General features: G+C 38.7%; 1 protein-coding gene across 2 annotated transcripts in view; it reads right to left on the reverse strand.

Annotated features, from left to right (window-relative positions):
* Positions 1–1,839: 1,839 nt before the first annotated feature.
* Positions 1,840–26,656, reverse strand: part of LOC106906302 (solute carrier family 41 member 3-like) — a 30,586-nt gene continuing 5,769 nt past the window's right edge. The window contains exons 1-10 of one of the 2 annotated variants that reach the window (XM_014971526.2): positions 22,809–23,003; positions 20,684–20,791; positions 20,272–20,343; positions 20,048–20,192; positions 18,636–18,782; positions 18,049–18,193; positions 16,880–16,959; positions 12,723–12,857; positions 8,364–8,512; positions 1,840–6,072 (exon numbers count right to left, since the gene is read on the reverse strand). In XM_014971526.2, coding sequence (XP_014827012.1) covers positions 5,899–6,072; positions 8,364–8,512; positions 12,723–12,857; positions 16,880–16,959; positions 18,049–18,193; positions 18,636–18,782; positions 20,048–20,192; positions 20,272–20,343; positions 20,684–20,791; positions 22,809–23,003 — 1,350 coding nt within the window. In that variant the 3' untranslated portion in view covers positions 1,840–5,898. Of the gene's footprint in view, positions 6,073–8,363; positions 8,513–12,722; positions 12,858–16,879; positions 16,960–18,048; positions 18,194–18,635; positions 18,783–20,047; positions 20,193–20,271; positions 20,344–20,683; positions 20,792–22,808; positions 23,004–26,656 lie in introns of those variants that run through there. The other variant, XM_088006891.1, reaches the window with a different exon arrangement.

Consider the following 26,656-nt stretch of genomic DNA (forward strand, 5'->3'; position numbering starts at 1 on the left):
GCGTTCAGACCCCAGCGGGTGAAGTAACATTAATTTAAGTGAAGTTGCTTAGATGTAGATGCATTTATCTGCTTAATTTGTGATGGGATCTGGATTCACGGTGAATATTAACTAAACCGCATAAAATGCGACTAAATAGCCGATGTTAATATGATTGTAATTTCACGGATAAAAATAGTGCATGACCGATTCTTTTTATGTTGTCGGTCAAGATAACGGATAACAAAAAAGTCTAGCGCGACTTGCCGCCCTGACACCAACTCACACATCTTCATTCACAGTCTTACTTGTAAATCGACTTTTCTTTTCTTGGACGTTTTGATGTTAGCTTGTAGACATCTCAGTTTTATTCGCTGGGAAAATCAATAAGCAGCTTGAGGTGACTCTGCTGCTCTCTAGTGGCGAGAAGCCGTAATGTTGGCTGGTAACAATCGGAATGCATTGTGGGAAATGTAGTTTGTAGTCAATTCGTGCTCAAAAAAGTCGATCATCGGCCTATAAAATGCTGGGGGGGCCACATAAAATGGCATGGCGGGCCACATGTGGCCCGCGGGCCTTGAGTTTGACACATGTGTGTTAGAGGAACTGTGCATGTGTGTGTGTGTGTTTTAACTTGGAAACTGAGGGATTCCTCGGAGGGAGTAAGTGGAGAGAAGAATGTCCGGGTTTCCCTCCTGAACCGTTTCAGTTCATGGTGGTTCTCAGTTAATGCAACTGAGTGAAAATAATGAACTGAACTCCAGGAGGATAACACATTTCAACAAGAAAAGATGCTTTTAACACGATTTTTCACATTTGTCACCTTCAGGTTAGTTTCCATCGCATTTAACTTGGTTAAAAAAAACAACAACAAAACAGATATTTGGCCCAGAAAAATCCCTTGCTAGTCATTTTACTGTTACCGGGACTTTGTGGAGGGAGAGGATCAAGCATCTGAATATGGTTGAAATAATCTGTTCACGGTGGATATTTTATGCTAACTTTAACTGTAATTGATTTTGAACCTGCAAAGGAGTAAATCATCCAGTTTAAGTAAATATTTAAGTTTTATCTGTGGTCTATGCTTCTTTGGAATGCACCTCTCAGGGTTTCATTTTTTAATATTTAATGTTCCTATCATTTTGTAGTGATGGTAATTCAGTTTCACAGCGTCAACGCTGACGATACCTAACGTTTACAGCAAGAACACCTGCTATTAGTTCCATCCTCTTCTGTCCTAAAGACGACTGAAAACTGAGAGAGCTGACAAGTCTGCGTTGGTGATTTTCTTTCTAATTTGTCACAAATTTGTTGCCAGCAGAATCATCTTATTGCTGAGGATTCCAGCTTTTTCTTTTATAAAAGGAACATGTCTTCCTGTCTCCCAGTGACTGAACAAGACTTCAGTCTCCCCTGTTGGGCTGGGAGGTGTTACATGCTGACAAACTGACTGGCCAGCAGAAATGAAGGTTCTGAAGAAAAAGCTTCTTAATGATCTACATATTTCATAGTGTATTGAGCCAACTTACATATTTGCTTTTTACAGAAAACATTAAAGAACCGGTTTAATTTCAAGTTTCTCAGAGGTAAAGAGGTTATAAAATGAATTATTTAGAAAATAGGTTGGCCTACACTTCTGTTGGAGTCACATCAAAGAAGCGGCATGCAAACTTTCATTGGTGCAGATAGAGCGTCTGCATAGCGTAATATGACATTATTTGTTTGATATTTGAATTTCAGGTCTGATGTTTTCCTGACTTGTGATCACAAAACTTTGACGTTTAAAAAAAGTTTAAACTATTGTGGATTAACCAGTTTGATCAGGCCAAACTAAAAAAAAGAAGACTTTCAAAACCAAACTTAACTCTCACCACCAGATATGCTTTATTAAATTAAACAATTTTCTACAGTTCTGGCTTTCACTACCCTCATAAGCTTATACAGGTGATGGTGGCAAAGTAGCACACCTTAAAGACGGCCGTTTTTTATCAAAATAAAACCATTTACATGTAAGACATGAGACAGCACTGGAAGCTGAGGTGAATGCCTTCTCATAATAATATGGCAGTGTCAACATTTAAATTCAGTACAAAGTTTTGCCTACAGAAAGCAAAAACTGTTGCAACATTCCAAACACTTAACAAAATTAGATTTAAGTAGCAATACAGTCGACATTCATTTTGATTTCAAGGCAGCTTGATGCTACAGATGAGTAGAGATGCACCAGTCAGGCTTTTACTGGCCTGTACTGGTTTTCAGCTCCTGGTCCGGGTCACGTCCTGTTTTCTTTGTAACCACTTTAGCATATAGCATGTAAAACGTTTTTTTTTTTGTTTTTTTTTTTTTAATGAATGAGTAAATGTGTCAAACACTTATTTATTACAGCCAGTAGCTTTGAATCCAACAGAAAATGAAAGGAATTGAGCTTTGTTTTTTGGGGGGTTTTTTGTTTACATTTTGATTAATTTTTTCTAGTTTGCACTACATAAACTACTGACCAGAGACAATTAGGGAAAAATGGCAAATTTCAATCACTGGCTGTGACTGACTGGTGCATCACTACTTATATAACAAGTTCAATATCACACAATCACACTCTATTCTCTAAGTCAGAGCTGGATGATAAACCACATGTAAAAATGTAAAAAAAAATGTATGGACTACTTCGTTATATCACATATAATCCTGGTAAAAGTTCAGAACACAAGCATTTTTGAGGAACAAAAAAAAAAACTTTGTGAAAACTCATCTGATTCAATGACTAACAGAACAATCCAGAATTCTACAGTTCGTCTGTATGACTGTTTGGTGGTATTCTATTATAAACTTCAGGTTTGAATCATCCAGCCCTGTTTATAGACATGTTTATGCTGGTACAACACAACATAGCAGTGATCTATTTATCACAGAATAAGAGTGAGACTAAGACCCCACTCTTATTCTCACAGAACAAGAGGTTAGGTGAAACACACACACACACAGTACTGCTGCAGATTATCAGTAGCTGTGTTTCCTTTACAAATGTGAGCAAAATTTTGTCACAGTTTTGCAATTGCAACATGCTCCAGACATATGGAAGGTGTGTGATGTCAAATTTCTGCAGTTTTTAATGCCTCATGAAACAAGTTTTCTAAAAATATACAACATATTTCCTGCTTATTTAGCCTAGATAAGCCATTTTTAATCTTGAACTGTACTTTCAAAATCAGAGCCATATCAAACATAGAAAAATGTTTTTTACTTTTCATGTATCAAACATACCTGAAAAAGCATACCACATTTCTGATTTTAATTGGTAGTTTTTTCCCCCATCTTCTTTTCTCAAGAATAAATTACAAATGACAAACATTTGTGAAAACTGGCGTTAGTCATCTGTTCTGTAAGTTAACCTGAATTCAAGTTCCAAATAATCAGAAGCCCACATGACTCTGAACTACGGAAACCCAAGGAGTACATGTCTGAAAAAAATCCAGATTTTTCTACAATTAAATACTCAAAAACAAATAAATTTGATTAACCGCTAAAATTAATTTGTCACTCAGCCCTAGTTCCAGTTTAAGTTAATCTAATTCAGCCGTGGTGGAGGAGCATCTGAATCAGAAACCTGTGAAGGGTTAAATACTTTTTCACAGCACTGTCAAGTAAGAACTGGCTTGGATTTTTTTTCTGAGTATCTTTGAAAGTGAGTGTATGTAAACATATGAGATTTTAATCAGAACTACAAGGCTTCTTTAACTCTCCATGTCAACACTCAAACAAAAGCTGGAAACATCTTATTTTAGTGTTTTTATGTTAATTAAATCACAGCAAAAAAAAAAAAAAATCAAATATTCAAATGATGGTGAAATAGGTGAACTCCTTCTCAGTGTTTTAAATGAAATGGAAAAGGTTAGCTCTACATAGTACAGAGAATAATGAGAGAATAAAAAGAAATGAAATCTGTTCCAGGCCATTGTTGTCTTAGCAAAGCTCTGTTGGTAGCTACACTTTGATGGGAAAAGGCTAAATTATTTCTAATACCCTGTTCTGAATCCTCAAGCCTTCCATTTATGACTTCAATGTAAACCTTCGAAATAGAAGCATGGTTTGTTTGGAACAAGGAGAAACTCTACAAAAACATGACTTCCTTCTGATTAAGGACAAATTCAAACCAGTCCTGTTTAGTCCACTTTAATTGAACTGGTTGGCTTAGAAAGTCCAGTTCATTTGAACTGGATTTCTGGAGAAGTACAGTAAAATAAGCTTGAATTATCTTGTTTAGTAATTTTATATCCAATCAGATTCTTTCTCACTTTTTGGTGCTACCAAGGAGACGTTCAGAGGAGTGGTGAACTCTGCCTGCTTCTTTTGGCTGACAGTAAACATGGATTTTTTTAGAGAAGCTCCAGCTTCTGCTTTCAGAGGAAGTTCACTAACATGTGAGGCCAAATATCTTTCCCCACTCAAAGTTTCACTGGAACTTGTTAATAAAATAAATCTGCCAAAGAGAACAGAAACTAGAGAAGCTGTACTTAACGAAGAAATCCCCGCTTTCATCAGATAAAAATAAAGTGGTTGATTTGACTTTTAGTGTACCCTGTTTGTTCTCTAAGGACAATAAACTTTTCATTTCATGTGACTGAGAGGGTGTGTGTGACAAACAAGAGTGTGTCCTTTAACATTTATGAGTCAAGAAGTTTCCTTCCGTTGAGTTTTGCTCGGCCCTTCCATTCTGAGAACAGCTTTTGCGTATCAGTCTTCCTTCTTTGTGTCTATAGAAAAGTTTTACCTTCTCACTGTGGTATAGATTATTCAGTAGTGGCTGACTACTCCTGTAGAGGATATGGAGGGTCGCTTACCCTCTGACCTGAAACTGTGTGGGAGCATCTGGAGGACTACTCTGTCACTCCAGACGGTTGAGGCTACTAGTAACTAGCTGCTAGGAGACAAATTTATCTCTACTTGACTGAACGATGTGAGCCATTGACTCACTTCTGTTGCTAACCCTTACAATGCTCCGTACATTCTGTGCAAACAAGCTTGGCACTACGGGGTTAAGGTTGTAGAAAGACATATGCAGTATGAGAAGCACAAAGCTGCTGCCAAGAGCCACAAACAGACCGCAGAAATGTCACAGCTACCACTGGCACTGATTTAAAAGCAACATTTAGTGCGTCACAAACTCTGAAGTCGGCGACTTAGTGGATTTTAAACACGGTGGTCAAGTAAAAGTCTGACCAACTGAAGAATTTTATTTCAACCAAGTTGTTACTATGGAGGGAAATATAGCATAGAAGGATGACAACAGAAAAATGAGTAGAGCCTGGAGCCAATAGAGCCACAGATGAAGATGATGGCAAATAGGGACAAAGATTAAAAGGAACAGTGATCAATGTCTTCAACTAAAGAACGAATCTGACATGATCCATGGTTTATTTCATATTTCTTCCTCAATGGCCTTTTATATACATTTTATATAACTTCTGTTGTACATTTCTGTCATGATAGAGCTCTTAAATTAAATTTTTTAAAAATGAGATCAGAGCTTGTAAAGGAGATACAGAAACATCCCCGTCTACTTGACCTAACGTACCGGGACACATGAGTCATAATGCAAACTGAACTATTCGCTCATATTCAATCCAATTACTGTTCTGTGTAGCAACTTGTATGTCCTCCAGCATACATGCACAGAGCGCCCGCCTAAAGATGGCAGCTGTAAGTCTTTTCTGTAAACCCAACTCCAAACTGAGGCCAACCGCTCACCCCAGGGACTCGACTGGTGTTCCTCTAGAGAGTGAAAATAAAGGCCTGGGTTTGTAGCGCTTCAGTTTGAACTGGCGCAGTGATCAAGATCAGGAGAAACTCTCAAAATTGCTTTAGAAGAAAAAAAAGACAGGTGTTATCTCAGTGTTTGTTCAGGGATTAGTGGGAAAAACTTCACAGGCCCAAACTGTGAATCATTGAGACGCAGCGGAAGCAGAGGGCCAGGAAGCCGGTTCCCAGCAGGTCCCCCAGAGCGGTCAAGTACGGGATGGAGAAGTTGTCGGGGTCCAGACTTCGTCTCCACATCAGACGGACGATGAGATCGGCTACGTAAAGAAGAATGGCTACCTGGAAAAAAAAAAAATCGACAAAGGACAGTGTTTGGAGCAGGCTGCGTTTTGGATTTTAATAAGTGAGAATTAAAGTTAGTAGGTATGGGTGCTTCGATAAATCGTTCCAAATTACCTTAATTATGGGAGCTTGGCGATTGGCCAATACTGACATGAAAAAGCAATCTTATCCACCAATACAGAGCCAACATTGTCACTGTATTATTATCTACTCACTTTTCAGATAAAAAAAAATCAGTATGGCTAATATCAGCAGCCATACTGATTTTATGAAAACTTCAATCGGTCCACACCAAGCAGCAACATTTGATACCCAACTGGAAATGTACGTCTCGAAAAAGTATTCTTGAATTTTTTCACAATTTGTCACATTACAACTTCAAAGCTCAACAATTTTTTTTTTTTTTTTTTACAACTCAATATTTGAAAAGGGTGTCATGAATTTGTATTCAGCTGCCCTGAGTACCTGAATACTACTTTTTGGTGAAAGAAATCAGGAGCTTATTAAAGTCACAGAGGAACAACAAGTTTTGGCCTCCACAACTTAATAACAAAACTGTTTTTTTTTTGTTTTTTTTGACAGTCGTTATTGTCTCTGAGAGTCTGAATGTGCCCAATAGAACAGCCAAAACAATAACATCTTGCCAGTATTAAAAGTGACAATATGGCAAACCTTAGGAGGAGAGGATTTTATTAATAGTTAAGCAGATGTTCAATTATTTCAGCAAGATCTTTAACATGTGGATACAAGAACATAACTTGGCACAGGTGTACCCAGAGGCTAGCTTTTCTGAAAAACAAACAAGAAAAACTGTTAGCAACCACTTTTCAAGAACGCCACCATGTCATGGAAAATTAATTTTGTACTAAATTCACCGATTAGATCAGGGCTGGGCAACTCTACTTCAACACAGCTGAGTCAAATAATGAGGTCATTAGCATGACTGCACTTAGCTGTGTTAATGCTAAACGGATAAAATAAATTTAGCTCTGCTAATGCTAAACCAATACACAAGAAAACAAGTGGAAGCTAATGTTAAACACATAAAAGGTTCATTCAAGTCATGAAAATGGGCAACACTGTGTGTCAAAAATGGTGGCCATCTTGAGTAAAGGCTGTCATCAAGTGGCCTACAGAAAATATGAAAAACATATGGCATAACATGTATATACCATATACATGTTATGGCACACTTGAAGTGTGGATACTTGTATCCACACTTGAAGATTTTAACAGTAATATGCTGCACTTTAAGGGACTTATAACTCATTTCCACCTACTTCAGGTTTTACCTCTAAAACTGTTGTTTAGGTTCTAGTGGCTTTTATTTCACAAGACAAGGGGAAGACATGCGGCAAGGGTTGCCGGGGCAGGAATCGAACTTGCGACAGCTGCATTGAGGACTAAGGCCTCCATATGTGGGTTGTGCTTAACCCCTGCACCACCACAGCACACCCCCTCTAAAACATTTTAAAACCTTTTTGTTATTTTTCCCACTTTACAGTTATGCACTGCGTTGTATTGGTCTACTGTAATAAAGCTGAATAAAATGCACAGGAATCTGTGGCTGTAATGTGATAATATGTTGAATGTGTTGCAAGTTACTGAAGTTCAAATGATTAATGTCGTTGGATTTTGCAATAAAATTAGAAAAGAAAAATGGTTGGAAAACCAAAGAAAGTTACTGAGAAAATATAGAGCAACAAATATTTTACAGAAAAATAAAGCTTATGTTCCCTGATAGTGGAGATGAGCATTTCACCCAGCAATGTTAAAGAAATCATTCACCGTTTTCTGAGATTTATTACTAAAAATTGTCCAGCAGTCACTGATTTCACTGTATGTATACGTGTGTGTGTGGAAACTATCTGAGGCTTTTCCAGGTTTAGAATGTGGCTGACACGCAGTAAACTTCTCAAACAAACACCAACACTGGGCACCAGTCAGCTCACAGTTGGGTAACAGGTGGTGGCAGCCATTTTTAATCGGCCTGTGAAAAGTATGTGACGTACCCTCAGATGACTGCTTCTTGGTTCACCTGGTTCATGGGAAATCTTTTTTTTTTTTTTTGCGTAGTGTGTAAAATCGGATGCATAAGGGATTTTGAAGTTCACTTCGTAATGTATTAATATATAAATAACGAGCCTTTTCTGCCATTTCTTGACACCTTCGGGACTGACTTTGTTCACACATACACCTTGTCATACGATTGTTGCTGCATCCCCGTCCGTCTATACCAGATTTTGATAAATGAGGCCCAGTGTTTGCATGCAGCTGAGTCAGTTTACCTGGAGCAGAGCCGCACACAGGTAGCAGATGGTGAAGGCTGTGGTGACAGGAGCCTCGTCTCCCTGCAGCAGTGAGATGGCGTAGAGGAAGACCAGGTGCCCGGGAACGACCAGCAGCAGCAGCACACGCGCCGACTTAGAGTTCACTCCTGGAACGCAAAAGACAAGACGGAGCGTTATTCCCTCTGCTCACCTTGCTGAGTCTCCACTGATCTTCCTGATGTTCCCATGTCTGCTGCTCAAGATGAAAAACACGGACAGTTTCTGTCATTGAGGAGATAAATCCAGACGTGTAACAACCAGCGACTTAGTAGTCGATTAATCTATTGATTATTCTGACAATTAATGGATAAAAAAATGGCACATTCTACAAATGTTTCATTAACCACTTAAACCGTTTTATACAATATTAGAAATACATGCAAAATAATTCAGTTACTCAAACATCTTTAAACTGTTTATTTATTTTATTTATGGTATAAAATGCAATAACATTGCATTTTTTTCAGTGAATTTGAACCGGGTGAAGCTAAAACTATTCCTATTGAGGACTTTTGGCTAAAACATATTTACAGGTATGTTAAAGATAAGGTAAGATAAGGTATGTTTATCTTTAATTAAAAAAAATTGTACAACTTTGGCTTAATTACTGCTCTGAATATATTTTGTTTTCAACAAATAGCATTTTTTGAGTCTGTATTGTCTGTATTAATTGCTATCTAAATACATTTTTATTATTTCAATAATCACATAATCACAGTTAATCACACATATATATATATATATATATATATATATATATATATATATATATATATATATATATTAAAAAAAAAATTCCCCTCTCACCCTCCGTGGGTGGTCTCTTTCATCCTCTGAGCTCGGGTCCTCTACCAGAGGCCTGGGAGCTTGAGGGTTCTGCGCAGTATCTTGGCTGTGCCTAGAACTGCACATTTCTGGACTGAGATGTCTGATGTTGTTCCTGGGATCTGTTTGAGCCACTGCTCCAGTTTGGGGGTGACTGCCCCGAGGGCCCCGATGACCACAGGCACCACTGTGGTCTTCACCTTCCAGGCCTTCTCCAGTTCCTCTCTGAGGCCCTGGTATTTCTCCAGTTTCTCATGCTCCTTTTTCCTGATGTTGTGGTCACTTGGTATTGCTACATCCACCACAACGGCTTTCCTCTGTTCTTTATCCACCACCACAATGTCCGGTTGGTTCGCCATTACCATCTTGTCTGTCTGGATCTGGAAGTCCCACAGGATCTAAGCTCAGTCATTCTCCACCACCTTTGGGGGTGTCCCCCATTTTGACCTCGGGGCTTCCAGTCCATATTCTGCACAGATGTTCCTGTACACTATGCCCGCCACTTGGTTATGTCGTTCCATGTACGCTTTCCCTGCCAGCATCTTGCACCCTGCTGTTATGTGCTGGACTGTCTCAGAGGCCTCCTTGCACAACCTACACCTTGGGTCTTGTCTGGTGTGGTAGATCTGAGCTTCTATTGCTCTGGTGTTTAGGGCCTGTTCCTGGGCGGCCAGGATGAGGGCCTCTGTGCTGTCCTTGAGTCCAGCTTTCTCCAGCCATTGGTAGGATTTCCTGATATCAGCCACTTCAGTTATTTGTCGGTGGTACATCCCATGTAGGGGCTTGTCCTCCCATGATGGTACCTCAAGCACCTCGTCCTCTGTTCCCCATTGCCTGAGACATTCGCTGAGCACATCGTCCGTTGAGGCTTTGTCCTTGATGTATTTATGGATCTTAGATGTTTCATCCTGGACAGTGGCTCTCACACTCACTAGTCCTCTGCCTCCTTCCTTACGGCTTGTGTACAGTCTCAGGGTGCTGGATTTGGGGTGGAACCCTCCATGCATGGTTAGTAGCTTCCGAGTCTTAACATCCGTGGCCTTCATCTCTTTCATTGGCCAGCTAATTATTCCGGCAGGGTATCTGATTACTGGTAAGGCATAGCTGTTTATTGCACGGATCTTGTTCTTGCCATTGAGCTGGCTTCTCAGGACTTGCCTTATTCGTTGGAGGTATTTGGCTGTGGCTCCTTTCCTTGTGACCTCATCGAGGTTGCCATTTGCTTGTGGTATTCCCAGGTACTTGTAGCTGTGCTCTATGTCTGCTATTGTTCCCTCTGGGAGTGAGACCCCTTCTGTGTGGATGACCTTCCCTCTCTTTGTAACCATCCGGCCACACTTCTCTAGTCCGAATGACATCCCAATGTCAGTGCTGTAGATCAGGATCTACAGCAATGATATATATATATATATATATATATATATATATATATATATATATATATATATATATATATATATATATATATATATACACACACACACACACACACTCCTGATCAAAATCTTAAGACCAGTCAAAAAATTGCAAGAATTTACATTTTGCACTATTGGATCTTAAGAAGGTTCTAAGTAGAGCTTCGCAATGTTAAAGGAAAAAATCAGTGCAAGAGACAAGAACTTTTGAGCAGGGAATTTTCTGAAAACTGCATTTACACTCAAACATGATTTTTTTCAGCTGATCAAAAGTTTAAGACCATAGTCTTTAAAAGCCAAAAGCTGTGCAAAAATCTGGATTCCATGTAATTTTCTGTCAAGTCTTTACACTGTCAAGACCTTCTGATGGCAAAAGCAAAAAAGCTCACTGATTTTGAACGTGGTAGGATTGTTGAGCTGCATAAACAAGGCCTCTCACAACATGTCATCGCTGCTGAGGTTGGATGCAGTAAGACAGTCATTTTGCATTTTTTAAATGATCCTGAGGGTTATGGAACAAAAAAGTCAAGTGGTAGACCCAAAAAGATTTCACTAGTTCTGAGCCGCAGGATCCGATTGGCTGTCTGTCAAGACACGGACGATCCTCTACCCAAATTAAGGCCATTACTGGTGCTGACTGCAGCCCAATAACCATCAGACGGCATCTGCAAGAGAAGGGCTTCAGAAACAAAAAACGTCTTCAAAGGCCACGTCTTCAACGCCACAAAATTGCCTGTTTGGACTTTGCAAGGGTGCACCAAACATGGGACATTGAAAGGTGGAAGAAAGTTGTCTTCTCTGATGAGAAAAAATTTTACCTTGATGGTCCTGATGGCTTCCAACGTTACTGGCATGACAAGGAGATCCCACCTGAGATGTTTTCTACACGGCACAGTGGTGGGGGCGCCATCATGATTTGGGGTGCGTTTTCCTTCAATGGAACAATGGAGCTTCAGGTTATGCAGGGGCGTCAAACAGCAGCTGGCTATGTGGAGATGTTGCAGCGGGCATCCCTCATGACTGAGGGCCCTCGTCTGTGTGGTAATGATTGGGTTTTTCAACAGGACAATGCTGCAGTTCACAATGCCCGCCTGACAAAGGAGTTCTTCCAAGAGAATAACATCACTCTTTTGGACCATCCTGCATGTTCCCCGGATCTAAACCCAATTGGGAACATTTGGGGATGGATGGCATGGGAAGATTACAAAAATGGACATCAGTTCCAGACAGTGGATGCCCTTCATGAAGCCATCTTCAATACTTGGAGCAACGTTCCCACTAGCCTCCTGGAAACACTGGCATCAAGCATGCCTAAACGATTGTTTGAAATCATCAACAAGAATGGTGGAGCTACTCATTACTGAGTCCTTTTTTTTTGACACTTTGATTTCTGTTTTGGGTTTTTTTTTGAGCTATGGTCTTAAACTTTTGATCAGCTGAAAAAATTATGTTTGAGTGTAAATGCAGTTTTCAATTAATTCCCTGCTCAAAGGTTTTAGTCTCTTACGCTGATTTCTTCTTTTAACATTGTGAAGCTCTACTTAGAACCTTCTTAAGATCCAATAGTGCAAAATGCAACTTCTTGGTTTCACTTTTCAGGTTGTTTGAATTGCCACATGAAATTATACATCATCACTTGTATTAATTCTGTTTTTACCAAAAACAATGTCTCAATTGCCAGTAGTGTTTTTTCTTTTTCTTTGTGATTCTTTATGGTTTTTTACGTTTTCTGTCCAAGTATTTCAGATCATATGAAGAAGCTGGGCACCTGCTTATGGGTAATATGCTTCTCAAATATAAACTGGAATGAGCCAAGATTGGTATTAAAAGGTTAAAACTGGAAATCATACATCGATCACAAAATCCTGATCAATGATTCTCTAATTCAGTCTTACTCTGTTTTTTGTCACCACAATTAAATGCTAATAACACCAAAAATACGTCTTTATTCATGTGAGTTCTGTTAGGAATACCAACATTAGAATTCCTTGCTAGTTTATCAGGTGAAAAAAGAAAAAAAAATACAGCGGTAAAACACCGTAGAGCTCATTGACACAGCCCAGAAGAGTTAGTCTACCTGAGGAGAAGAAGCTGACGCAGGGATTGGGCCAGTACTGGCTCATCTTGCTGGGCAGAACACCTGGAACGCTCCAGAAGTGAAGGTATGTTGAAATCCTGCTGGCCTGGATGGCCACCAGGTTCCCACCCACTCCTAACAACCAGGCAGAGCAGACAGTCACTTAGTGAGACAGGTCAGGATTTTCAGTATAGCACATTTCAACAACAATGCAGTTTAAAATGCTTTACATTAAAAAAAATAATACAATTAACAAAAAATAAAAAATAAAAAATTACAGTGATAGCATAAAGAGAAGTCATTTATTTTCTATTCTTTTCTAGAATAAAGGTGTAGTATTAAATATTACCAATTGTAATATTATTACTTTATTCTCATATAATTTCAACTTTATTCTCGTACCACTCTTTATTGACGTAATGTTATAAATATTTTCATAATTTTATTACTTAATTTTTACATTTTTGTTTGTATGGCCCTAATACTCGGTGGTATGAATGAGATATGCTGTCATCATTTTTACTGGAGGATGTTTGATGCGACAAAGAGTCACATCAAACACAGAGCGTTGCATACAGTAACGCTCTGTGGAGCGTTACTGTATGCAATCTGAGGTGCATACAGTAACGTTTCTCAGATTGTTTCTGACAAATCACAGATCAGAAACTGGCCACAAAATCTCTGATTGGTGCGTTTGTGTATATCCATTTCAGCATACAGTAATTTCTGCTGAATAAACCATTTAAAAAAAAACAAACTTCAGAGAATTTAAAAAAGGCAACTCTTAACATCACAATTTATCCAAAGACTGACCCCAGACACCTCCTAAAAGAACAGTTTGAATCCTGCTCTGTGGAGGGTTACTGTATGGAGACAGGTTCCTCAGCCTGCAGCCGTAAACGCTGCTGCAATTCTGCAAAATTCATTACCTGTCAAACTCTGGCATCTGCATAAAACTGTCTGAGCTGCATTAAAGAAGACATTTTCACTTGTTGTTTTATTGTGCCACAGATGGCCAGCAGTTTTAGTATTTCAATCTGACTTTATTTGGTCTGAGATTATTTATTAAGCTCGTCACTGCCTTACTTTTAATAGTCATATTCATTTTGCTGTTGACAAGGGTCTCTGAGCTTAACACATTTATGTCAGACACATTTCCAAGGATCTCAAACTTTTAACAATGACAGATAGGTTTTTAGGAAAATGGAAAAAAAAAAAAGAAAAAATCTGCCTGGTTTTATAAGCACATCAGAGGAAATTTGAACCAGATTGGCAAACTTGGAAATGAGCAGAGAGGAAGGATAGAGAACTAGAGTGGAAACTAAATGAGAGCGAGTGACAGGCTGAGTGGCTGGTTATTAAAGGCCCTGTCAGCTGTGTGGGACTCTGGCTGAGCACCATCAGTGGTTCACACTGGTTTCTCTCCTATACTCAGAGGATCTCTGCATGCATCGCCTCACAGCCAAACTGCTCCATTACAGGCCTCTTTTTTTCCCCTTAACTTGCCTTCACTTGTGCTTCAGCACATTTTTCCAACTTGAAACTCCAGAGCCTTACATAAGTGTTTGTTTTTCCACACATTTTGTCACTTTTTTCCAAACTTCAATGTATTTTATTTACAATTTAGTGTGATGACAATGCAACAGATAACATACTGTCAACCCAAAGTAATGACGATATGAAATGAAAAATATTTTCAAAAATGTACACTCAGCTCTGCAGAGTTAGCTTAGTGCCAAAATGTTACAAACATAAACCATAAGCTGTGTTTCCATAAGAGAATAAATTGTGTTTCTATGTTGTGGATAAAGTCACAGATTCTGAACAACAGAACAGAACCACATCAGGTAGAGAACAGCTGCAGGACAGGAATCACAAAACGTGCACTTATATAAAACTTTGTCTTGACTCTAGAATTGATATTCTTCTGAGCAGGGTAGATTTTTTTATCTGTAATAAAAATCTACCCTGATTTTTATTAGGGTAGATAAAAATCAGGGTAGATTTTTATGAATATTTTTTAGTAGGAGACTTATTTAATCTTGTTAGTAATCAGAAACCATTTTTGGAAGAATCCAGAGTGTCTCCAGCTCTATCCCAATGTTTCCCTCTGAAATAGGTCTCATATGAGTTTACTGACATGGTGACTGAAAATGAATTTCTCTACTGAATCCAGTTATGGATATTCAAAACAGTTTCAGTTTGCTGAAAAATGGAAACAAAACAATATTTGAATTATAAGCATGGAAGGTTTCTAGAAAGATCCAGAAACTCGGGGCAAATTGGATATTATACTGAGACTCAAAATTAACTGAACACTGATTTGTATTTTCTTTCCTCCTCACAATTATACAATTTTATGCCTAGTGCATAAAATTCCCAATATATGTTGAACTTGTGATTGTAATGAGAAAGAATATGAACAAGTTAAAGGGATGCAGATACTTTTACAGACACAGTAACTATTCCTCTTAATACTCCAGCAGCGTTGGAGGATTGCCACCAAAATAAAACAGCATCAAACTTGCAATTACCATTAAGATGGAATAAAAATAACATTTGAGTTTGAAATAGTCCTGAGCAACAATCATAACCACCAGATGAGAGTTGGAAGGAGCCGCAGCCTGGAGCTGCTGTACCCTGCAATGCTGCTCCAACTCAAGCATTTCCTTTTTTTTGCCCCAGCCTGATTTAAATTGTAATCCTGGGATGAACTGAAACCATATGTTATCTGAGAGGCAAAAGAGAGGTCTAAAGTCATCCACGATGCTTCGGGAAACATTTGCCTCCAATATGAAAGCATGTTGAAGTCAGTGATGCTGAACCATGTAGAGCTGCTGGGATGTAAACAGAAGGAGGCTTTAAAAGCACTGGAGCATTTTGAGAAGTTCCCAACTGCAGAACATGGGGATGGACTGATCATGGTGCTCCATGACATGCTTGGGATTCCTTAGCTGACTTCTGAAAGTCTGGTGCCTGGTGTACAAAGTGATCTCTTCTCGCATATGAAACAATTCCACTCTCCGTGGTAAGTTTCTGCCAAAAGCCAAAAGTCACGTCGTCACCTTCTTAAAATAAGAAATAATTTGTTGCCAAAAGTGATTCTGGGGGAAAAGAAAAAACAAACCAACAAACAAACAAACAAAAAAAACAAAAAAAAACACTTGGCCTGGTAAAAAGAACAGTTCCACATTCTTACACCTAAAATAGTGAAAATTGGAATTCTGAAAATAATTGAGTTTATTGTAAACACCCTAATTTCGAAAAAACATGTTTGTTGATAAAATGTTTTCGCATTAGGGTGAGGTGGTTTGTTGACCGTAATGAAATTACTGTATTTCACAAAACTGTAATAGAAAACTGTAAAGTCAGCAGGAAGTGGTAGATGGATGATGATGCAGCATGCTTCGTAATGAATTTTCACCTGAATAAACTTATTCATGTGTGACGTTAGTGGAGTTTCTTGTTTAATGGAAAAACCTCAAAATCGTGATATTGTGTTTTTTTCAAAATTAACGGAATATCCTCAAAATTTTCCTCATATATGTGATGAGAATATGTCTCATTTGGCCTCACTGGGAAACGCATGCATAAAGCTTCTGAGTTTTCTCTTTTAAATATTAAATATTATATTCATTTTTCCAAAAATGTTTGACGCATTATACAATTAGGTTAGGTATTATATTCAGAAAATCAAAGACTCTGACAAAAAATTGGCATGAAAATAATTGAAATCTGTTCTGCTTTGAACCCTTAGGTCCTAGCTTTCTCTTTTTGTAGAATATTATATATTATTTTTCATGAGGCATACAACTGTTTCATTTAATGTTGTTATACAGTAAACGATATAAAATATAAAGTTTTGGAGAAGCTTCAGTGCTTTAGCATTAGCTTCCACTAAATAACTTGTTGGTATAGCGCTTTGGCATTAGCAGAGCTAATGTTCATGATTAGTGCTTTAGAGTTAGTGTAGCTAACGTTTTAGTTAGCGGTGCCCACCACTAAATTACTGTTTCTCTCAATGCATTTTAAAACGACAGTCATTTTAAATGCATCAGTCCTGTCAGTTCAGAAATAAAATAGGTCAGAACTAAGGCAAGCAATTTACCAAAAAGTGAGGAAAACAGAGGAGTGGTATCACAAGAAAAGAACCTTACCGTTAATAACGGGTGTAAAGACAGCCATCCCCTCAAAGTTGGGGTCACTCACTGTCTTGTCCAGGATAAGGCCCCCAAAACTGAACAATTAGAGAATCACAGAGAAATCAGAACCATGTCAATTTACTGTGTAACTGGTACTTAATATATATATATATATTTTAATTTTTACTTAATCTTTATATGCAGTGACTCTCTGTAAAATTTTATTCCTCAAGAATTCTTATCAATTTTAATTTTTTCTACATTGGGCAAAAGGAACTAAAACTTATTGATCTGACATTAATTAATTAATTAATTAATTAATTAATTACTTCCTTCCTTAAGCATTGTAGAACATCTGAGTACAGGTTCCTGTTACATTTATCTCAACTTAACATGACCTTAATGCTAACACAGCATTGGAAAAGCTGTTTCCACAAATAAAAATAAGGTTTCATGAAAACTGAAACATGAAAAATGTTGGTTTACTAAAAGAATTACTCAGCTGAGTTAAGATGGCTCTATTTACGATTCCTTTTTAAAAGTATATATATTCTAGCTTTCTTTCAGTTTTTGATCTTGTTTTTGCCTCATGGCGCCTCCTGCTGTCCATTACCGTGAACATAAAGCCTTATCACCCAAATCAAAAACAGCTCCAGTTTCCATAGTGACTCTACTTTGAGTCATTTTTGCTCATTTTAAATATCAAACTGAACTATCACTCATTTGACCTACTGTGTTTTGACACATAGTATATTGTGTTGTCGAAAATGAGGTAAAATGATACTGAGTTTCACTGCAACAAAAATGAGGTAAAATGGATCATCGTACAGTATGATGTTAAAAATGAGACCTCTTATGGGTCATTTTACCTCTTTTGAGCACATTTTTGTCATAATAGTTGATTTTTTTTAGTTCTTTGCTTTTTTTGCCTCTTATTTTCAGTCTATTTCAGAAACATTTTCAGAACGCCGTCTTCTTTCTTCAGGTTACTTATAGCAGGTTTCACCTACAGCAGTTAAAGTATTTACAATAACTACTGACTGAGATTTACAAGAAAGCCTGACTCCTCTGAAGCACACTGTGTACAAAGAAGATCAGGGAGGCAGAGGTTAAAACCTTCTGCTCAGTGCTGCAGCTTCAGCTTTACATGTCTGAAATAAATCAGTTGTAGATGTTGCCTGTACCTGCTAATGGACATGGCTACTATAACAGGCTGCCAGCCAGAGCGGAGAACTTCTTTGATCTGTGGACTCTGTCGGGCCAACACCACCCACAGCGGGATCAGAGCCAGGAAGAGCAGGCACACGGAGGGGGACAGGTACCAGAGGTCTGAGGGTCCAAAGACAAAAAACAAAAAATAAATAAATAAAAACGGAGCTTATTTATCTGTGCTAGCATCGTTATCAGAATATGGGTCAGTGCAGTTCTAACATGTCAATTATACTTTTGTCTTCCACTTAACTTTCCAATAATTAGTTAGAGCAATATTACCCATAAATATGTAAGCTGTGGTGTGTTCATAATGTAATATAAAATAAATGTTTTTATTAGTATTATGTAATAACAGTTAAATTAAACTGACTCTGCATAATAAACCTGTTTAACATGCAGGTTTAACTTGAACTGAATCATTATTTTAGATCAACTTTTGATGCTCTACTACTTCACTGACAGCTCAGTGCAGTCGTTTCTGTCTGAAATGAAACCTGGTTGTTGCTGCCATCTTGTGGTCTGATCCGGAATGGTTCAGAGGAAGCTCTGAGTCTCTTACCTTTGTACCGGTAGAGCGTGCTGCTGACCCCGGCCAGCAGGGACAGTGTGATCAGATCCCCCAGGCTTGCGGCGATGGGCGTGGCAACGTTGTCCGGGTTGATTCCCACCTTCCTGGAGCCGATGATCACTCCGATCATCACCAGGCCTGCATGAGAGGGAGACACACGGAAAGCAGAGGCAAAAGTCTAACTTTTAAATAAGGTTTACATAAAGCAGAAAAAGCGGTTTGTTTAATTGGGAAAATCTTTTATCAGGTTGGTGAAAACCTGTCAGAGTTGATCAAAGTAATGCCGCCTGATTTCATTGATCTTTGTAGTCGTAGTTATAAATATTCCTGTCAAAACAGAAAAACTAATGATTTGAATGTATTTATTGCAACTGTCAATGAGTGAATAAAATCAATAGATTTATTTCTTTACTCATTATCTTTGCCAGCATATGAATCTAAAACCTGGTTAGCAAAGTAATGTCGTAATGACATGTCTTAAAATAAAACCTGTGGTACAGCTTTACGCCGCCATAACTATTTTATTTATAGCGACGTTGCATGTTACTGTTTAAATCTGGACATTTCATGCATGAGGACAACGCTGGCACAGACAGAACACCAGCTGTAGAAAAATTCAACAAAATGAAACCTTGAGATGTAGGGATTATTCATTTAACGAGGGAAGTGATAGCAAGAGGGGATTTGAGGGGGAAGTGATCATCTGGGTTCAGATTATTAATAATCCCAAATAATAATCCAGTTTTATGTTTCCATTCCTGAAAACATAAAACTGTAATGGACTGAATGTTCTGTTGTTTGTGTAGGAAATGCTTGAGTGTTTTTTGGTGTTGAATCCTGAAACATATTGAGGTGTTGTTGTCAGTTGCCATGGCAATGGATCTGCATGTAGCATAGCCAACACTGAAAAAAAGAAGAATATGAGTGGTTTGGAGTTATTTTTCAACGTTTTTTTTTCTACGTCACGTTTCCCTTTTCTGTGTTGAACTACACTAAAACAATGGAAGCTTCGTCTCCAGGTTTCATTTAGTTAACAGAACTATTCCACCGTGGCGTCGCGGATAGAGATGAGGAGTCAAAGTATCATGTTTTTGCCCTCCAGGATTATGCGTGTGTGCAAAATGTCTGGATGTAAACAACAACATGCAAAGTGTCTATGGACCAAAACATTTCTAAAATCCAAGACAAGCTGATTAAAGCTGATGTGTAAAAGGTTATCAGGAGTGTGACAGACACAGGAGGGTTACCTTAGGATAGTTACAAAGGGTTAAAAATGCACAGGGTGAATATGGTCACCATGGAAGCTCCAATGTTTAGCACTGAGATGACCTCTGAACAGAAAGCAGCCAAACAAACACACCCGTTGACTGAACAGATCTGTGGTTTAGATGATCCCCACATACCCAGGGACAGAGCAGCTACGAAGGCAGTGGTGATGCTGCTGGCACACAGGACGGCCGCCTGGTCCAGCTCTACTCCTCCTCTGGAGATCGCACCCAAGCAGACGGCTGCCACTGCTGCCAGAAAGCCCACCACCGTGGCCTGGACCTGCACAATTCATCAAATCCCGTCTTTATCTTCCGATCAAAGCGTTGAAATATGTAGCGCCGTCTATGCAGAGGATTACCTGAATGAGAGCCAGGTTGCTGCACACCATGGTCCACTGTTTGTCTGGATCATCCATTTGGCCCGTGTTGGCCTGCAACAGACAGGAAACACTCACTTCTATTTCAATGTCATGGAAATTATTGTTTTTGAACCATATGCTATGTTTGTATGAATGATGATTTAGGCAACTGAAAAATAAATAAATAATTTTTCTCAGAATTCTGACTTTTTGGATTTTGAAATTAAAGTCAGATTACAAAGAAAAATGTCTGAATTCTGAGATAAAAGTCCAAATTCTGAGTTTAAGGACATAATTCTGATCTCATCATACTGTAATAACTTCATGCCCGGTTGAATCTCACCATGAGGGTGTATTAGGACGTTGGTGGAGCTGAATGACTAGAGTTAGAAGAAAAGCGGTTTGTTCTTACAGCGGTGGAGAGCCGAGCAGCCAGGGTCATCTCCAGGTTTCCTTTGAGGCCGACAAGAGCCGGAACCAGGATGAAAACCTCCGTTATCACCTTGAACACCTCCCAGTGCTGGAACACATATTCACATGGAAAACTGGATTTCAAACTGCTACAGAGCAACATAATACACACAGAAAATAAAATCATAAAATCACCAAACATCTTTATGTCAAAGTCATCTGGACCTGATGGAGTCAAATAAGTCATAATGCTAGAAGATATTCTGAGCTAACCCAGTGGCCTACTTTCTGGGTTGATGAGTATTATAATGCAGGGAGTCAGGCTGATGTTGTCTGAGTGTTGGCAGGTCCAAGATCTTTAAATAATTCAGATATGAGCAGAAGAAGAAGAAATGATGGTCAGGGAGGAGAAACGGACAGCGAAAAGGAAACACTCTGCAAATGGATGAAAACTATGAAGGCAGAGAAGGACCGACACAGAAACAGGCCTGAATAGAAAATGCAATATAGGCATAAATGAATTAGTTTGTCCTGAAACCTGTAAACATGGTCTTATTTTTGTAGAAATGATAACAATGTGTGCAGCTGTTGGAATACGTTTCTAAGATGGTTAAATAGGAAAAAAAAGTCAAGGAAAAGTGAAACTCTGAGGTTAAACAGCTGATAAACTCAGATAAATTAAAAATCTTTATACTACTCAAAAAAATAAAGGGAACACTCAAATAACACATCCTAGATCTGAATGAATGAAATATTCTCATTGAATACTTTGTTCTGTACAAAGTTGAATGTGCTGACAACAAAATCACACAAAAATCATCAATGGAAATCAAATTTATTAACCAATGGAGGCCTGGATTTGGAGCCACACACAAAATTAAAGTGAAATGTTCCCTTTATTTTTTTAGCACTATATATATATATATATATATATATATATATTTTTTTTTTTTTTTTTTCTTCCCTCCCCCCCTATAAATTGTAGGCCTGCCAGGGCACCAGACTTAATTTGATTAGCCCCCACCAGACTAAGTGTCATTTGTTTATGTATTCTAACTAGGTTTTCTTATACGCCAGTAGCTGTGACAGTAAAGTCAGGTTAAACTAGGTTTAGAACTGATGCACAGTGAACTCACGCGCCACCTTTCACTCAAAATAGTTCACTTGGAACGTGTTCTTTCAGAGCCGTACTGGCATTTGTGTAATCATTCTACAAAGACTGTCTTTTCAGAGAATATAATATGCTCAGCTTGCACATGCTCAGTGCGGACCTCTAAAACCCGGCTATAAGGCTGAGTAGGCTGACTAACATTAGCGTTTATAGTGGTTTGTGTTGGGTGCGCAGTGAGACTGATGAGCATTTATGTTCTCCCTGCATGTTCTGCACTGTGCTTGGCTCTGTGTCTGTGCTTGCTAATTGGTAAAGTGTATGTAAATGAGCTACAGCACCAGCCAATCACAGACAGGTATTTTTTATCCAATCAGATTATATCCTTCAAATGCTGTATTAATTTGGATAAATACTAGCAACTAGCAACTAACTAGCAAATCCATACAGTGCACTAAGCAGCAGACATTACTAAACTAAACAATAAAACTTCATACAATAAATGTGTGAATTTTGTACATATTCAAGAACATTTGTACGCTTGAATATTTAGACAAGCATAAAAATTTGCTTACTCATTATTGTCCATTTAAGATATCTCTGTTATTTTACTTTTAAATGTAACCATCATTCCATAGCTTGTTATAAGTTCCACTGGTTGATTACTAACTTACTTTGAATAGAGTTTTTTAAGACTCAGTAGTTGGTGCTGAAGTATTACCAGTAATGTCTTCCAATAACACATAATCACCTAGTCATATTTTCACATTTCCTGTTAACTTGTAACATTTTTTAACACAAAAACATGGACCATCCTATCATTTATGAGTGTTTTTAGAAGAGGTCTCATGTATTTGCAAATTCAGTTGTTCGTGGGCATTGTAATCCCAAACTCTTCCAAATACTGGGTGTACCGGCACCATAATAAAGTTAGTTTTGAATCATTTTGACTGTACGCTGTACATCAATTTATCATCCCCCAAAAAGGAAGAATAGATATCTAAAGTTTATTTCATACTTGCATAAGGTCCATTAGGATCCCAGCAGAGACCATTCCGAGTCCCGATATCAGGTACGGCACCATAACCTGCGCCGCGATGAGCCAGGAGCTCTCTGGCAGGAAACCATGTTCAGATCGCGTCAACTTCCATGTCACGCCACGGAGCTTCTTGTCCTGGTAGCGAAGCTCCAACTCAAGACGAGTCACCACCATGTTGATGGGGGTCTGGAGGTCACTTTGAGATAAGATATTCCATATTGAGAGAAACTTCAAGCAAAACACGAGTAGTGTTCCCTTCCTGTATGTCCAAAATAATCTCCGATTGGGTCAGTAGTCCAAAGAAGTCAATAGAGATGAAGTCAATCGTTGTTCTTGGACAAGGCCAATTTGTTTTAGGCATTCATTAGTGATGTTGCCAAACAACTTGACTAGTAGAAAAATGACTGTTCTGTGTCAAGAACTTTCAAGATTTTAATAACCTCTTTAATTTGCCTTTAACTCTGATGAGAGAAATTGATCAGTGGTCCATCTTGTCAGGCAAAATCAAAGTTAGAGGCTTTAAATCTAAATTTAGGGCATGAAGTGAGGCATTCTTGGCCATGTAGTGAGTCAGCAGTGATGACGTACCTATCTGTCAGCCTTACTGGGGAACACATTCATTAACACCATTTCTGATTTATAGGTCACGACGTTCAACGAGCGCCAGCACTAACCATCAATGTCTAAATCCTTGATTAAAAGGTAAATTTACTCCAACATGTCAGATAGAGAGCCTGAAGACGATCCATCAGCTGGCGACGAGGTCTGATTGAGCTCCTGTTGCTCCCAGATCACTTTGATTAACTTCACAGAGGGAGTTTGTTAAGTTGAGATGTAAATCCTCCTGATCCGGTCTGAAACACATTTGACCTCCATCTTTAAGGCAAAACTGTATCCCGCCACTGATGTCAGTTGCTCTGTGGAAGAAGACGAGGTATATTCCCAGAAGGTCTTAAGAGTCAGAATCAGCCTGTTGTCTGATTTGGCCAGGCTCAAAATGAGGGTCAAAATGAGAAACCAGGGAGTTCTGTGAAGCCGGTGAAAGATCCGGTGAGAGGATGGAGCAGCCGGCTTCTGGCAGACACGAGTGCCTGTTTCCTCCTGTCGGCATCAGCGTATCCTGCTCAGTGGTGACGTAGCACAAAAGAGGCAGGGCCGTCTGGACGGTGCAAACTCTGGAGGGAAATGACTGGCTTTCCTTTCACTCTCCTCCTCTCTCCTCCTCTCTGCGTATCTGCCTCCCGTCCTCCTCCTCGCCATGTGACACCTCCCTCTCCCCACATCGGACAGCCATCCTCACATTGCTCCCTCTCTCATCCACCTTGCTCTGATCTTGCTCTCCCCGTATCGTGACTCATTCTTTCTAGTCATCTATTTGTTTCCGTCGCTACCTCATATCTACCTGCTTGTGCACATCACGGAATGCACATCTTCTCAGTCCGTGTGACGCCACAAGACCGAGGAGACACACTCACTGTACAGCAAAACACTGACCTCATTTCAGCAGCTCAGCAGAACTAAAACTGATTTGAGAAGCACATTTCAGGTCAGAACAGCAGTAACAATATGTTAATAATAGTACTTTATAGCACCTTACAGAGTTCAATATTATTTAATCCTTGTTTTTCTATTTTTAGTCACTACTTCTTCCACAGAACAATTTGTATTACATTATTAGGGAACTCTAGAAGTTAATGTTGAGGATTGATAATTGTCACAATCACAGTAGAAAGTCTGTAAGCTATAATTTTCAAGATCTTTCATGTCCACCTGATTGCTGGGGGTCCTGGTGTGATACCAGCAGGTGTAGTAAATCAGTTTGTTTGGTTAAAGCCATGATCAGCTCCGTGTGTTTATGTTTGTGTAACACTTGATGTATTACCTTGATGTATTCTATCAGTACATCAATGTATTTAAATTTTACATGTCTAATAAAGTGGATGTCCCAGGTATGCTAGTCATTAGCCTCTCCAGTGCTAACACCAGCCATACAGCAAGAGAAGAAAGCAATACAGTGGGTTACCAGCTTAAGCATGCTAGTTGTTAGCCTCGCCAAAGCTAACACTAGCTTATCCAATGTTAGCACCAGCCTTATCAGTGCTAATGGACAGCAGAGGAAGAAGGCGACCAGCCTTTGCATGCTAGTCACTAGCATCTTAGTTGTTAACACACGTGAGCAGATTATTTTTCTTTTACCAGAATCATCCTCTCAGGATGATAGGCTGACACTTTGCTAGTGCTAGCCTATCATGATTCAGATCAGTAGCTAGCTTTTGGCCCTAATACCACGGCTTACTTTTGAAGCTTGTATATTTATTAATTCTTGTCTGTTATAATAATCACACATGTTCCCAGTATTTCCATTTCATGACAGGAAATTACCACTTAAACATAGTGGAATATATAACTGATGTTTCTTATATATCTAAAAGCATAAAAAGCACCAGATCAATACTAAATAAAATTATATGTTTACTTCCATTCTTCATATGTGGCAGTGGAGTTGATCAAGCAGATAAATATGCTGATATATGCAATAAGAGACCATATTTTGGAGTGACAACCTTATCTTTGGATTGATGTGACCAAAGTGTCTCGTTTAAGATGTAAAATTTACTATTCTCATATGTTTTTACCCAGAGCTGCTCTGTGGGGGAAAGTTTCTTTTACATGCAAAAATAAAGTTTCCAACAGAATCCACAGGAATGAGGAGTTATGTAAAAAGATCTTCAGAAGTCAGAATCAGACTTCAAACCTTTACAAAAACTGGAAACCCAAAAGTCCAGATGGTGAATCTATAAACAGTAATTTACGAGAACAATAAGTAATTCATAAAAAGAACAACTCACTGCTTTATCTAACAGAACTGGGTTCTTTGATTATTGCAGGAATATTTAGTTTCCTCACTACCAAAGGGAACTATGTATTATTTTAGAGAGCAAATGTTATCATCCTGCAGTGTCGAGTTGCAGTAAAAAAGCTACTTCCTCTACTTCAGCTGCTCACTCTAATAATCCATATGCAATAAAACCACACTAATGGGCAAAGTCCATCCAACTCTCAGTCTTTTTAAAATTTGTTTGTCAAAGTAAAGCATTTATTGCTTGCTGGCTTCTGAGAGGTTTTCCAGCTAACAAGAAGTTTAGAGCTCATTTCAGCACAGCAGTTTCCACAAGAAATGATGCTTTTTATTAACCAGGAGTAAAAATAATATGATGTTAAGTGGTCTATTAAAATCCAACAGATGTTTTTTTTTTTGTTTTTTTTTTGTTTTTTATGATGTCTTCGAAGCAACAATTATCATCTGTGTCACGCTGCCTATGTTTGATAAAAACAGGAACAGCAGAAACATAAAAACAGCAAATTAAACTCCTGGGGTCAGAAATGAAGGTAGGATATTGTTATATACGACAAATGTGTAATTAGTTAATCTGACTCTGGAATCAGAATATAACTGGTTATAGAGGTTTGTTTTTTTTTTGTTTTTTTTGTTTTTTTTACTTTCAGTCTGATCGACACATCCTTAGTGTCTGCAGAGAGCTCTCAGCCAAAGTCGTGACTGATCAGCCTCCATCCATGCAGCGCGGTAACAGATACTGTACGCTGATGATGAACAGATGAAGAGGATTTATCAGGACAAACAGAGGAAAACAGAGGATGCAGAAAGCTGAGAAGCAGACAGCGATGTGTCTGACTGCCTACAACCAGCTGGCTTCAGACCAAACGCTGGGGACGCTGAGGTGACTACTACTAATCAAACAAAATGTCAGAGATTCCTTTATTTTACTGTAAAAAGGTTTATTAGAGGTTGGGCTTGCATAATATTA

Source organism: Poecilia mexicana, unplaced genomic scaffold, assembly GCF_051168715.1.
Source record: "Poecilia mexicana isolate PSO_F unplaced genomic scaffold, ASM5116871v1 scaffold_7, whole genome shotgun sequence".
In the NCBI taxonomy this organism is placed as follows: Eukaryota; Metazoa; Chordata; class Actinopteri; order Cyprinodontiformes; family Poeciliidae; genus Poecilia; species Poecilia mexicana.